General features: G+C 28.2%; 1 protein-coding gene across 3 annotated transcripts in view; it reads right to left on the bottom strand.

Annotated features, from left to right (window-relative positions):
- The window catches only part of LOC107450243 (DCC-interacting protein 13-alpha), a 36,710-nt gene extending 22,317 nt beyond the window's left edge, over window positions 1–14,393 (bottom strand). For 2 of the 3 annotated variants that reach the window (XM_043049898.3, XM_043049900.3), the window contains exons 1-12: window positions 14,265–14,393; window positions 13,666–13,786; window positions 11,176–11,274; window positions 11,022–11,081; window positions 10,859–10,933; window positions 8,375–8,462; window positions 7,310–7,351; window positions 7,120–7,232; window positions 5,995–6,173; window positions 5,188–5,352; window positions 3,252–3,336; window positions 3,075–3,175 (exon numbers count right to left, since the gene is read on the bottom strand). In XM_043049898.3, coding sequence (XP_042905832.1) covers window positions 3,075–3,175; window positions 3,252–3,336; window positions 5,188–5,352; window positions 5,995–6,173; window positions 7,120–7,232; window positions 7,310–7,351; window positions 8,375–8,462; window positions 10,859–10,933; window positions 11,022–11,081; window positions 11,176–11,274; window positions 13,666–13,719 — 1,061 coding nt within the window. In that variant the 5' untranslated portion in view covers window positions 13,720–13,786; window positions 14,265–14,393. Of the gene's footprint in view, window positions 1–3,074; window positions 3,176–3,251; window positions 3,337–5,187; window positions 5,353–5,994; window positions 6,174–7,119; window positions 7,233–7,309; window positions 7,352–8,374; window positions 8,463–10,858; window positions 10,934–11,021; window positions 11,082–11,175; window positions 11,275–13,665; window positions 13,787–14,039 lie in introns of all 3 variants that reach the window. The other variant, XM_043049899.3, reaches the window with a different exon arrangement.
- Window positions 14,394–15,898: the final 1,505 nt, after the last annotated feature.

The raw sequence follows: 15,898 nt of genomic DNA, 5'->3' as shown, positions 1-15,898 counted from the left end.
GGACGAAAAAATGCATTAATTTTAAATTCGGTAAATTTTTCACTTTAACATATTAGTTTACATTTACTGGCCCGGAGGCCGTGTGGAAGTGCGTTGTGTTCCTATGTAACAGGTTAAGGGTTCTATTCTCTGACTAAGCAAAGTTGACTCAACTTTCATCCCTTCAGTTAGTGGGTAAATAAATAACAAGCATGCTTGAGGACTGAACACAGGAGTTCTGCATTCAGCTGGTCACAGAATCGAAAAACCTGCTCTAGCACCCCAGAACCCTAAGTAAAAAAAACTGGGATAAGCACAGCATTGCTTCCATTGCCTGTCGCACCACTGAGTTCAGTTTTATTTTTTAGTTTTCCCTTATTTATCGTTAGCTAAAAATTAATTAAAAACTTTAAATTAAACTAAAACTTTAAAATACATTTTGTATCAAATAAGGCACATATAAGCAGCGGTGGCTCAGGGGATAGAGCACCCAATGAGGTGGTCCTGGTTAGAATCCCAGTGGTGACTGGTTGATACGAATTCTGCTTCCAGCTCACATTGACCACAGTGCTGACATAAAATATCCTCAAAGGTAGGCGAATCATGGGTTATAAACCCCTTGCAATCAGGCTAACCATGGGAGATTTTGTGGTCTCCATGTAACGCAAATGTGGATTAATTCCATGAAAAAAGACCCCCACAAAAGCAAATTTCCCTCAATGCTTGATCCAAGAGTTCTCTAGTCTTCTGGGTTGGGTTCAAAATTACAGGCTTTAGAGATGAACATTGATAGTTGTGAACTCAGAATTGGGTCAACTATTCATTGGCGGTTATACAATAAAATAAAATAAGGCACATAAAGAAATATTAATAAAAAAATAATTACAGTGGGTGATTGGTTAACGAACATAATCCGTTCTAAGACTATGTTCACTATCCGAATTGTTCGTTAACCGATCATCGATTCACCATAGACTTCTATGTGAAATCGATTAATTCGTTCTGGAGACCCTAAAAATTAAATTTTAAAAAATGCGGAATTTCTTTGTAAGTTTTTTAAAAAATAATACATACATATAGTCTTGCATATTAATCAGTCCTTTTCATTATTTGCTTATGGGGAGTTGAAGAACATGTCCAATGTCGATTGCCTTTCTCTCCTTTTCAGGATTTTCCGGAAGTAATTAATAGCATTGTCGTTGTAAAGATCCCCAAAGTTACTAACATCAGCTTGGTTTGGGTGCCATTCTAAGACCATTGCTCTGACATCCTCCCACTTTTTCAAAAGATCTTTAATGGCAGATGTCGGCATTGGTTCTCTTTCGTCTTCCTCTTGTTCAGAAGGAGACACATTTTGCTGTGTTTCTTGGTGTCCTTCATTCTAAATTTCTTGGAGTTCTTCTGTCGTCAGTTCATCTTCATGTCCCCTTATGAGCTCTTCTATGTCTTCTTCGTTCACCTCCAATTCCAGATCTCTAGCAGTTGTCAAAATTTCATCCATAATTTCAGGGGTGTCTCCCTGATCACCTCCGTCTCCTTGAACGAAGGATGGACACAGCTTCCGCTGTGTCCATCCTTCGTTCAATCAACTGTCACTGTGTGACTTCTGACCACGCCTTTTGAATGATACGAATAGCTTCAAGAATGTCAAATTTTTCTTTCCAAAACTTTTTTAAAGTCATTGTTGAGAAGAATTGGCTTGCTTCAAAACACCGACGAAACAGAGCGCGAGTGTAAATTTCTTGAAAGCCGCAATAATCTCCTGATCCATCGGCTGAATCAGAGAAGTCATATTCGGAGGTAAAAACTGAACTGCCAGCAAGGAAAGTCTGTCAACAAATTATCTTCAAGATCTTTTGGGTGTCCTGGCGCATTGTCCAATAGCAGTAGTGCTTTCAACGGTAAATCATTGACATCAAGGTAGTCCTTGATGCTCGGGGAGCAAACTTTAAATAGCCATTCTTTGAAAAGATACTGCGTGACCCATGCCCTCTGTTTCGATCTCCACAATTACTGGCAGTTTGCTCTTAATTATGGAATTTTTTTTAATGCTCTGGGATTCTCAGAGTGGTGAACGAGAAGTGGTTTAATCTTCATATCACCACTAGCGTTAGCTCCTAAAAGTAACGTCAATCGGTCTTTCATAGGTTTATGCCCAGGAGAGCTTTTCTCATCTTTCGTGATGTAAGTACGGTTCGGCATGCACTTCCAAAACAAACCAGTTTCATCACAATTAAATATTTGTTGTGGACGATACCCTTCTGTTTCAATGAATTCTTGAAATTTGAGACAGTACTTCTCAGCTGCTTCTTTATTTGCACTAGCAGACTCACCACGCATTAATACATGTTTAATTCCGGACCTTCTTTTAAACTTTGTAAACCAGTCAGTGGTAGCCTTGATTTCTAACTCCTCTGATGACGAACCTGGAGTTTGTTCTTTCAATTTCTCAAAATTTTCTCTAGCCTTCTCTTGAATGAGGCATACTAGTTACATCTCGTTCCCGTTCATTTATCCAAATTAAAAGCAACCTCTCCATTTTATCATGGATGGCACTTCTTTGCTTCACAGTTGTGATTTTCGTTACTCCTTCAGCTCCTCATAATAATAATTATTGAATGACCTTTAAAGTCATTGTTAATTCAAGTTTCATTTAGTAATTATTAATACTAAGCATGCTTTAAACATTTCTCCTTTCAGTGATCTTATTTTGTATGCAAAATGATAACAAATGTTTAATATTAATTTTTTTTCAGGCCGAGAAGTATTCGTTAGAATTCGTTTTGTTCATTATCCGAATATGTGTTCGTTGTCCGAACACAAAAAATCTTTCTTGAAAGTGTTCGTTATCCGAACACAAAAATCTTTCGTGAAAGTGTTCGTTAACCGATTTGTTCGTTAACCGATCTGTTCGTTAACCGATCACCCACTGTATAATCAAATTGGCCAAAATTGACACAAATTTTTATAAAATTTCACAGCAATTTTTTTAGTCAAAAAGAAAATAGTATAATAGAATCTCTGCAATTTTAATCCCTAACATCATAGCCAAAATAATAATAAATAACAATATATTAACATAAATGCAATCTCACTTTTTTCCATTAGTGACTTGGAAAACATTACGTCGATCTTCATTTTCAAGTGGCACTGTTGTTGCAGTTTTGTCGAGTTCCAATAGAACACTACCGGCAAGCTAAAATTATAAAGATATTTATGACACTGACATAATAGACTATAAAAAAATACAGAGAAAGTAGCAATATACTTACATCGCCTTTTGACATAGTCATCAATTTACTACCCAATGTATATACAAACACATGTTCCCATTTGGTAACCATTCCAGCGAATTTTCTGAAAAGTACCAAAAAGAAAATAATAATAATAATAATTAAAACAAAGTTTGAGTAAACTAAAAAGTTTTGTTCCTTTTTTAGAATTAAATATTTTTTCAGAATGTCCCAAATCAAAAACTTGTTTAATCAAAAACATGTCTGAAATTAAAAATTAGGAATATTTTCTACATATTTAAATTTTGTAAAAATTATTATAAAAGTCAATGTAAAAATTCATAAATCATGCGTTTCAATAGTTAAAATAATATAAGTTTTAATGCTACATTTGAGCACTATCTTCAATCTACAACAAAATATAGAAAAATCGCAAGGAAAAATATCACATTTGTAATGTTAGTCATTGCCAGCTTTCAATATTTTATAGTGAACTTAAGATTAAACAGTTTTGCACAACAATAAAAACATGTTGTTCTTTTTTGAAATGTTCTATTTTTAATTAACTTGAACTATCAGATGGCTTTTTTCTATTATCGGCAACACTTTATTGCACGAATGATGGAAAATGTAAAGCTTGCATGAATTTTGATAACCCTTTATAATTAGATAATAAAAGTTACAGTATCTTTCACTTTTTCAAAGTATGTATTTTTTAAACAATCCTTCCATTTTTTTTTTTAAATATAAAAATTATAAAGACTTAAAAAAGTATAAGAGAAAAAGGACTGGAGGGAAAATAACAAAATTTTGTTTAAAAAATAAAAACATCTAGACACAAATTATATTTAAATTTATAAAAATAGTGGTGGGTATTATATTAATAAACTAAAATAAACATTTAAATACATTTATATAAAACATTAAGCTAATAATGTAGTTCAAAAAGAATTAATACATTGTGAGAGAGGCATTAAAAGGAAAGTTTAAAAAATCTATAGAAAAATATATATCCATTTTCAATTAAATGCATATTTTATTATTTTCTAATTAAAGTAATGCACTAATATCAACTATAGTGAAGTCAAATATGTGTAGAGATCTGCATTAATCAAAGTGTTTATCTTTTACCTAAATGAACCTCATGAAAAATAAGCTGTGATGCTCCAACTTATGAGCCATTAACCCTCTCAATCGTATGGGCCTCATATAAGGACTTATATATTTTTGTTTTATAATGATTATTTATGCATAAACATTTGTGCTTAAATTCGTATGTAGTCCTCATTTGGAGTCTTCAAACAGATTTTGAAAACTACACCAGGTGGCAGGCCACTCAAGACAGTTAAAAGAATAAGATTTCTTTGAAAGTCGTTGCAGGATTAAACAAACAAGTGGAAATCTGATATTTTGTTTATTTATTTTGGAGGGTGTATTAAAATACAGGAAAGGTTGGAATTATTACATATCTTCTTATACCTTATAAATAAAGTTTGAATATTCAGTTTTACCGTGATTAAAATTATATTGATAAAATATACTACATTTACATCATACCAAGACTCATTACATTACTCATTACATTACAAGACTACATTAATTTCTGATTATACAGGACAATAAAATTTCCAAAAATAAATTATTACACCACAATTCTGAAAAACTAAATGGGTTTGAAGCATATCTAAATACTTTTTATAACTGAAATTAAAAATTCATGCATGAAAGGGTAAATGTTTTGATCTGCAAACATTTTACAAAAGTTAGATTAATCAATTTGGCTAAAAAATAATAAAATTATGATGTAAAATTTATAGTAGCATTTAAAAAAAAAGAAATTTAAAAAACAAAATATATATATTTTGTTAAAAACAAAATAACAATTTAATTAAAAACAATATATATATATATATATATATATATATATATATATATATAAACAGAATACTCAATCATAAATACAAAAAAATCATACGTTTTCAAAAACAAATATCCATTCTTTTGCGAGAGACCAGTATTAGGGGGAATATATGGCATATCAGAAGGAGGTTCTGCGTAATATAAATGTTTACTTTGCTGCTCGATAGTATCGATCAACTCAACAGTTTTTTGAGTTTCAAGTCCCATCTCTGTCTGTACCCTACAATGAAATAATCTGCATTATAGCAATCCTTTTACAGCAATAATATCGACTAAAACCATGTAATATAATTGAAATGGTACATTACTTAAGTTATAATAAATTTACTATTCAATAAAGAAAACTAATAGTTTAGATCTGATAGAAATAATTAACATTTTGAAACAAATATGACTTTTAATTTAAAAACAATATGCATCATACTAAATTTTACGATTCATAATTAGAATTGGGTTTAAATATTTAATACTATTATATAACAAATAATAAAGCAATAATATTTGTTGTCAATGATTATATATTAATGCTAGAAAAGTAATTGCTTTCAAAAAAAAAATTTAAGTTTTCAAATTTCTGTAAAAAGGACAAATTTTGTTACAACTGCACCATTGTCTTTATTAATTGTTATGAGCACATGGTTATACATCTGATAATAAAAAATTCACGGAACTTATTAAAATTTAAACATTTTGCAAGTTGAAATTTGAAAATAGGCAATTTTAATGTCATTTTTAGTATTAATTAATAAAAGAATGAAATACAATTCGCTTCTAGTAACATAATATTTTTTATTCCTTTTTAAGGAATAAATCAAAATGAAAAATTTCTTAAAACCTTTAAGAAATTTAAGGAACAACATACCCCTGTATACTAGTTCCTATATTTGTCAAAAAAGTTTCCAATTCTGGAGTATTAACTGTTTCTTGACCAACCGAGAATGTTGATCGAATAGCATGAAGATATCCCAGTATTGGCTCTAGCAATGCAATTTTACGTTTGTACTGCAAAGCATTCATACTGGCGTAATAGTGTAAAGCAGTCTGAAAATAAAATTGTTAAAAAAAATTGTACAATAATTTTGAAAGCTTTAAGAGGCAAATTGCAACAAAAATGAGTTTCTGTTAAAAATTAGAATTTGGTGTTACAAAAAATTAAATCAAGAAATTTATTTTATTATGCATATTATTGCTTCAATTTATAAATTGCAAACAAATTTAATTTAATAAAAGAAAAAAATAATATATCTTAAAATAATTGAATCAACTACTTTGCGTAAAATAAATTTCATAGTTGCTAATAGGTTTGATTTTTTTTTATTATTATTATTATTATTATTCATTTTTATGCTCTTTTCCTATTTTATCATAATTCACACACTATTACAGAATCAAACTTTCTCCTTTCACCATTATTATCTGCTCTGATATGAGCAATACAATAGATATCAATACGGGTGATTTAGAGATTCCATCGTTTGTTTAATAAAATTTTAAATGTAATAAACAATCTATTAGATGCACAAGAAATTTATAAAAACTGATATGTAGCATATTATAGAAATTACACTTTTATTAATAACAGTTAAATTTGATACATAATTTAAACTGGATTTAGTTACACTTAAAAAATAAAACAGGAAAAATATTGCCAATATTCCCCAATGATAATTTTACAACTAGACAATTTAATATACAAATAGAAACTACTAAATATCGGAAAACCAAAGATTATATTAAAATTTATTAAAGAAAATCAAACACAGACAATTATGTGCAACCAACAGTGTAACCAGGAAACAGTGCATTTAGTTTTAAAATTTAGTGCAAATAAATTACCAAGTTTCCTAAACAAAACATAGCAAACCATATATTTCATGATCATTTCTCGCCTACCATTTTTCTCTAGAAGGTTTTTAAAGTCATTGGGCATTTAGGGAAACCTAGTAGACTAAATTAAAGCAAAAGAATGCAATTTATAAGAATGTACTTGGTGATATTTTTTTGTAGCCATGTAGACTTCTTCATTGACTTCTTGTCTGACTTTCTCACTGTCTCTTTTTTTAGAACACTTACAGAATTTCGTAACAGACTGCTCCATTTCTGAAAAAGAAAAAAAAATACCTTTACATGCAGGCTTGATATTGAACTCATCTAACGATTAATGAAAAGAAACGTACCATTGGAGGCAGATGCAAAAATTTCCATCATTGTAAAGATATCTACAAGCATAAAAAAGATTTCATTACTTATAAACATTTTATTTTTATTACATACATTTTATTTGACAATTGTGATTATTTTTAATATATAAAATATGCTTTAGCAAATGTTATATTTAGAATAAAAATTTAAACAAGCAAAAAATTTTATAAGATCACAATAAAATAATCTAAAATATTGCACTTTTCCATTTATTTTCAAACAAAACAAATAGGCATTCATTGTCTAAAATTCAAAACAATTTCAAATAAATTTTTTTTACTTGACTCACTTAAAAAAAAAAAATCATTACAGGTTTAAATATTAGAGATGATGATAGATGTACAGTTAAGTACAGTACATTAATTTATTTTAAAGCTTTAATAACAAAATAAATAAAATCAACTATTAAATAGAAAAAATATTTATTTATGAATTGAAAAGGAAAGATCCACTTGAATTTAAATTTATTTACTGAGTTCAACAAGAAATAACATCTGTACAACTGTTGAAACCTTAACAAATTTTGGAGTCTGCAAATTACAAAATTAGAGAAATATCTTAATTAAAGGTATAAAGTTAACCCTTTTTAATTATTTAAAATTAAAGTCATTGAAAAATTAAAACCAGGTAAATTTAAAATAGTTACCTTTATATTTTTTAAAAATAACCTTTCCTGATAAAAAAAAAAAAACTCCAATCATCTGCAAGTCAATTAGTAAAATAGATTTTTCTTATATTTTTTCCACTGTTTCAATATTTATAAGCTTAAAATCAAGATGACAAAGAAATAAAAGAAGAAAAAAATTTATCATCCCAAAACTGAAAAGTTAACAAGAAATGAATTTTTATTATGGAAATGCCAGAATGAATCAAGAGAAGCTTCCTGCTAACATTTCTAAAGAAACTGCAGAAAAATACAATTTAGTAAAAGGAAAAAAATTGTGTTACTAAGTTTGTCCAAATTAAAATTTCAGTACAAATTATGACAAATAAACATGTACATAAATGAATGTATGTCATTTTAATATTAGTTTTATTACCAGACAAATCAGCATCAATAAATCGGTTGATTGGATAAAGCATCCCATCTCCTAACTGTGCAGCACAAACTTGTTGTAAAGAGCTAACCTGAAATTATAAAAAATATCTAATGAAAATAAATAAAAATTATAATAAATAGCCTCAAATTTTTGTAACTAGCATTTTTTAATACTGAATTAACAAGTAAATAATTTCTTTGCAAGTATAATATTTTTCAATACTTATTAATTTTTTTGAAAAACATTCTATTATAATAAATAGCTCAAGATCATATTCTTAAACATATTCCTTATTCCTCACATGATAAATCCCATTGGGCAAATTTCTTTAGATGTTTATCTTTTTTCACCATTTCCTTTCCTCTCATTTTTTTTTTTTTTTTCTTGAGGAATGATATAAAAAAAACTGCTTACGATGTTAGTTAGTAAGGAAGTTAGATGGTAATATTTTATGTCCAGAATCATCAAAGGATACATGGTGTAAAAATAAATTGTAGATTAAAGAAATAAACAAGTTAATAAAAGCTATAAATAGTAATGGTGTGTGAAGGTTTTTATTCAAAACTTATTACAAAATAATGTCAGTAACGTATAGTAAATGTGAGTATGCATTGCAGAATCTGTTGAGAGAGATTAAAAAAGCCATGATTCAATTGAAAAGTAAAAAAGAAAGTTTAAAGAAATTTATAATAGTAGGTTAATTTTTTATCTTATCATCTATGCTATCACTTTTACATTTATAACAACAAATCATTTCACAGAAATAGAGTTGCAGAATATCAACCATTTGAAGCAAGATTTCTTATAAAATTGAATATTATATAAAGAAAATATTTAGTACTCCATTGTATAATTATCTCTAATAATGCAACTAATAAATTTTTATGAGCACAAAACTTATAAAGAAACAATTTTTGAAGAATTTCTCTTTCAAAAATTTTATCTTCTTCAAAAAAATTTTAATCCTCCTCCAAAAATTTAATTATTTATCCCCTCAACTGCCGCAGGCGTATATATACGTCGCGGCCAGACGATGCGTTAACTGCCGCAGGCGTATATATATGCTTTCCCGAAATACGATGCTTTGCATTGCGCTGCTATAAATAGAACTACCCCCCCCCTACTTCAGAATGCAGTAGAATGACCTTGAAAGTGTTTGCTTTGCAAATGTATTACTAATTTCGGAGGAGGGGGAATGGGAAAAGGATGTTATGGAAAAGAGATATCATATTATTGGTTTGCTTGTCTCTTTTTGAGTAAGGTCGGGTTTATTCTTTTTTCTCTTTCATTTCCCGTGCGTATTTGGTGCTTTTTATTCTTTCCATCAACGTCTTCAAATGCATCACGAAAATGTGCTGTTTGTTCAAGAAAAAATTTGTCGTGAATCCCGCTATCAGTGCAATGAATGTGATGTTGGTTTATGTGTCCAACCATGTTTCAGTATTTATCCTACAACAACTAAGTTTTAGCATCTTTTATATTGTATTTTTATTATTTAATTTAAATTTTGTATTTTCTTTCTTTCCTTTTTCTTGTCTCGTAAAAGTAAACTGTTCTTAAATTGCAACGAGTGCATCTTTTTGCCCCCACTAAAAGTAAGAAAGTGCACTTGAGCGAAAAACGGTGGCACTGGGGAGTGAATCACGTAAATTTTACTCTGCAATTAGGGGTTAAAAAGAAAATTAAATTTAAAAAAATTTTTTAGTTTTTTTTAACCAAAAAACTTTTGAAACAAATATTTTTTTAAAAAAAGGCTAGATATTTTTTTAAAAACTGGAGAAATGTATGTAATTTATATACATTAAAAAAATAAATATTAAAAATAATTTTTCCACTGAGTCAGCATAAAGCCGTTTTTTACTTAAGTTCATAAGACAAAAGGTGCAAAGCTTCAAATACTTTTTTTAAAGTTCTACTTATGGAAGCAAATTTGAGGTGCAGAATGCTAAGACTCAACTCTCTAGTGTCGAAAGTTGAGTCTAAGACTCAACTCTCTTCCTACTCTACTCTATTCGATGATATATTCTAAATATATCAAAATATAAACATCAGGAAATGATATATAATAATAAATCAGATACTGGTGTTACCAAACTAATGATATCTGAGATATGCAGAAAGAAAAATTCCAAAATTCCACTTTACTGGTAGAGATTTCTTCCAATTATTCAAATAATTTGTCTTCTAATCTTTAAGACAAATATTCATTTTGTTTTAATAAGGCTGAGTAATAAATATTCTAATTAATACAAAAGCTTAACTCATTGCAGCTCCTGAAAACAGTTTTTTTTTTCATGTTTCTCTTCAAAAAAGGTTTTGCACCCCAATCTCAGAAAATAATTTCCTGGATATATTTATTTATGTATTTACAAGAAACCTAACAAATATATAACGAAAATAGAACTATGTTATTAATTATAAAAAATAAAATAAAAGCAACAACATATCAAAATTTTAGAATTTATAATATACTAAATAACTTACTTCATCTAATGTGTCAGCAAATTCTTTTAAAGTTGTTTTGAGCACGCTATCAGGATCAGTGTCTAGAGGAAAACGCTGTCAAAGACAAAAGACACAGTAAATAAAGAATCATAGTTGAAAATATAAAAATCTAATTCACATAAATTTCTTAAAAAAGTCATACTTGGTTTTCATAAGCTCTAAGATGTTGGGATAAACTTGAAGTTGCAGATGCCAGCTCTTTCTAAGGAAGAAAAATTTAAGCATGTAGGAAAATATCAGTATATATTTTTCAAAATACTACTTAATTTAAAAGTCAAAAGAAGGGATTATGTTACTTGAGCATTAAGAACTTTTTCACAATGTGATCGTAATACTTCAACATACTCTCTTAATAAGTCAGCATCTTGTTCAAACAGCGAAACCATAGACCGTGTCTGCAGAGAAACAAATTAGGCTACTTGATTACAACTGAAACTAAATATTTCAATGAAAATATCATAATAACAAAAATATGTTTTAAGCAAATTAAGAAGGATACAGTTTGTCAAGTTAATTTATGAAATTGGTGTATTCTTCTCTTGTGCCTTTTTACAATATTTATATATTGAACAGGTGTAGCCCGGAAGAGAGGGTGCACAAATCTCATAGGTAGTTAAATTTTAATAACAAACTCCAGCAATTATGTTTGTTTTCTCTCATGACTTCAATTAGTCTCCAAAACAATTTTAATTCCAAGAGTCATAGGGACAGATCCTGTGAATAAATCCATCCATAAAAGAATCATCCACGATTAAAAGACAGACAAATATTCAATTTTTTTTTCTGGTAATAATTTTAACAGTTATAAGTTTAATACCTACATATTAAATACCACTTTATAATTTTTTTTCTATTTTTACCTGACTGTCTAACACTATTGCCATATTTGTGCCTGTTCAAGTCAACAGCAATTGCAAGAGTGACACTGGGCATTACTCGTACTAACACATTCCTTTTTCTTTCCTTTAGTTTTTCTAGCTACAGTCTGGCTTTCCCCAATTCTTGGTGACTATCTTGGCACAGGTACAGATGTGGATATCATCCCGATTATCTTAACAATTGCCTACTGCAATAAATGTACGCACTCAAATTTTTTTAAACAAGTTCCTGGTTGTATTGTCAGTTATTAGAAAAGAAGGTAGGAAACACAGACTTTCTTCAGTGTGCTGATTTCATTACATTTTGTTTGCTACAAGAATAAATGGCACGCAGGTTGTTCGGTAATCATAGCAGGGGAAGATCCATTACCGCTGCAGAGGATCAAAGTTGAGATGGCATATCTTTAGATTATCCTCATGAATGTTTCTCTGACCATTGCCGATAGCCTACTGTGCCGCTCAAGTGCAGCGTAAATTAAATACTACTACTTGATAAAATAAACATAAATTATTATTTTGAGAATTAAAAAAAAAATTGCAATAGCTTAATAAGTAAAAAAAGGAATGCCCAGAGCATAAACTTCCCGTAATTTTACTTTTTTTTTCTTTCTATTTTATACATTTTAATATATTTATCTATCTTGAAAATAAATTCAAAAGTATATAAAAAAAAACTGTAAGATCATTATATTTATTATAAAAACAGTTGATAGTTATTATAAACTTTCGAGAGTAAAACTTTTTGATAAAATTAAATTTTATTAAAAACAGTAAAAAAAATAGAATGATAGAAGATAAAATTGAATCATTTTTTAATATTTATCTTCTATTACCTTATCGTTTAATTGTATCGTGTTAGAATGATTTGACCTCCATCAAATTAATATCACCACTGCTTCTATCATTTCCGTCGTTTATCCTACTAATTAACCCCATGGCAGAATCATAACAACAAAGGGACATTGTTGCAGAACATTAGAGTTTTTGCAAAATTATTTTTAATTTGGGAATGGTTTTCCTTTCTGTAGAATTTTCAGAAAGATCTTTGAAAATCTTAAATCACATATCATTTCACTTTGTTGCTCAAAACTCGAGCGGATTCCACCGTAAATATATGTAATGTATGAACAATTTTTTGGTGATTATTGCAACAATATTTCACTTTGTTTTTAAAAATCTTGATGCCAATCATTGCTCAGTTATTACTATTAATAATCTATATGGAGTTTCAATCATTTTTCGACAGTATTTCCTACAAATTTTCACATTTAAAAAAATTCTGACTTTTTTACACAATTTTATTGCAAAGAAGTATTATCTGATGAGGTCTATACAAACTTGAGATTTAATGAGACATCATAAGATTTCTATAAATAAAAAATTACTATAGCTGATCATTGATACTTAAGTAATAAAAATAATCAGTAAAATTTAAATTGAAAATTTTGTGAAATGATGAGCTAAAACAAAGCTACAAAAACATATTTTATTTAACAAATGTGCAAAATTATAAATTTAACTATAAATGTTACTATAGTTAAATGTTAATGTTACTACTTATTTGATTAATGAATAGTTTAACAATGATATATTTCGTATTCTACATGATTTTCTATCAAAAACAATACAGATATAACAATTGCTTAATATAATTGAGGATATTTCTGAATCATGATCTGTCGAACCAACTACAATTGCTAAATGGATTTTAATTTCCAAAATTATAAAAATAACATACAAGTTGATGTTGAGCTGGTTTCTTATGATGTCTTTGTTAGCTTCTAAAATGCCACTGCGCGGAACTTGGAGATCATTTTAACGTTGATCATGACACAGATAATATTACAATCTACCTATTGATGATATAAAGATAGTAAAGATAATAAAGAAAAACTCTTATTTGTATACCTGAGGATTATCTTCTAAGGCATCTTCTAAATGTATTTTTTCTAGTCCAGGCATTGTTTAAATATGAAATTCTAAGTGTAGTGTCTAAAATTCATTTATATAAAGCTAAACTACACCAAACCTGTAAGGAGCAAATATTTATAATTAATAGTAATTTTCATTCCATTTTATAAATAATGTTTAAATTCAAAAAATGAACAAAAGATTTATCTTTAAATTAGTAATGAACAGAAGATATCTAATAAATGATTTTTTAAAAACTCATTTTATTCAAGATCTTCAATAAAGATATGTTGCTCTCTATTGTTATCAAAACATGTTTTCACGCTTAAATTTAGTAGTTAATGGTACTCAGAAATCATTTTAATTCGTACATGCAATTCAGGATCAGGATGTACTAAGCTGCTAATTCATCACATTTCTATTGACAAGAGTATTGAGTGAAATCAAAACAAATATTAATTTCGAAACTATGTGAGATACAGTGTAAATCAAATATGGATTAGGGAGGCACTTTCTTAGAAAACAGGGTTTAAATAATACAATCTGAAAATATATCTAAAGATTTAAAAATCTCATTATATAAGTAAGATTTTTACCACTAATAATAACTATAATGCTTAATAATTTATAAAACTTTCTCTATCTGTCATTCCAAATTTACAGACACACCGATCTTTATTATGATGCCAATTTGGAAACATTTATATTTACCAATTTCCAATTTTGTGTGTAACCACGGTTGCAACTAGCTTATTTGAATCAATCATTAAATTTCAAGGAATCATTCTTGCTTTATCTACGCACTGTCTTGGCTGACCGCCCTCTTATAACCCTAAACTTTGGCGATCAGCTGAAATGGGTGATTGCCAAACGAAATCTATCGCCAACTGCTTGGATGCCCGCTTTTTGAACGTGATTGAAAATGGCGAAAATGTTTGAGCTGGACGTACTCGGAATGATTAAGCAATGAAACGAATTCGCTAGGTAAGTCATATTTTTAATTGTAAATTTACTATATTATCTCCAATGTTCTTTCGAATGCTAAGAGCTGCACCATTTGCTCAATTAATTCAAAATGCCTTGGATATTTTTACTTGCTACCCATATATTGCAACTACATCACTACTGAAATCAGTTATTTTGCATTTATAGTTTCCTGTCATATCATAAACAAAATTATTTTTCAAAGCCATTTTCTAGATTTGATTGAGCTGGATTTTATATTTTGTCATCATGAAAATTTTATTTACAGGTAATTCTTATTAATTAAAGATTTATGATATAAGTGTATGTTTTAAAAGCATTATATTTTAAAAAATCATGAGATTTTGTTAATATTAAGAGATCATACTAAATTTCCTGAAAATGCAAAGATTTAGAATTTAAATTACATAGTTTGTTTTCCTTTATGTGTAAAATTTATGTATTTTTGAAAATCATAAACCAAAAGAAAAAATTTTCATTTATCAAAGTTTTTCCATGTTTCCAGAAATCTTTAGTTAGATTGTCTAAAATTAGCAACGCAGTTTAGTAATGAAATTTCTTAAATTTAAATGAGTTGATTTACGTTTATTTCAGAGACATAATACAAAGAGATTTTTTTTCTAGAAAATATATTAATTAAATTTTATTTTGATAGGAAGCTTTTGTATTGAATTTTCTTCATAACAGGGGAGAGTTCTTAAATCATATTCAAAATAGTTTTGTTTCAATTTTATTATAAACTTATGTTAAAAAGAAATTCTAAATATGAATCTGTAAAGAAACAGAAAAATTCTTATTTTGAATTTTAGATAATATTTATCATTTTCGTTCACAATTACTGCTCTTATTATTCTTTTAGATTGTCTAAACTATTACATAAATTATGAGCATGCATACTATAATCAAGAAATTTTATTCTATATGTATCACATTTATGTGCAAAACAATTTGTACACATAATTTAATTTTTATTTCAAATGCATATAAAATTATTATATTTCTTTAGAATATAATTCATATTAACAAATTAATAACAATTTAAATTAACTTATTTAGATTTTAATTTGAAATTAAATTTTTCATTTACTACAAACTATTTATATTTTTTTCTCGCACTGTCTTGAATGCCCGCCTATTTTATAACCCTAGACTTAGGCGATCAGCTGAAATGGGTGATTGCCAAACTAATTCTATCGCCAAGAGCTTGGATGCCCGATTTTTTTTGAGCGTGGTGAAAATGGCGAAT

This window comes from Parasteatoda tepidariorum, chromosome 8, assembly GCF_982258835.1.
Source record: "Parasteatoda tepidariorum strain Cologne lab strain chromosome 8, Ptep-v5.0, whole genome shotgun sequence".
In the NCBI taxonomy this organism is placed as follows: Eukaryota; Metazoa; Arthropoda; class Arachnida; order Araneae; family Theridiidae; genus Parasteatoda; species Parasteatoda tepidariorum.
This window is presented reverse-complemented; position numbering and strand designations above follow the sequence as displayed.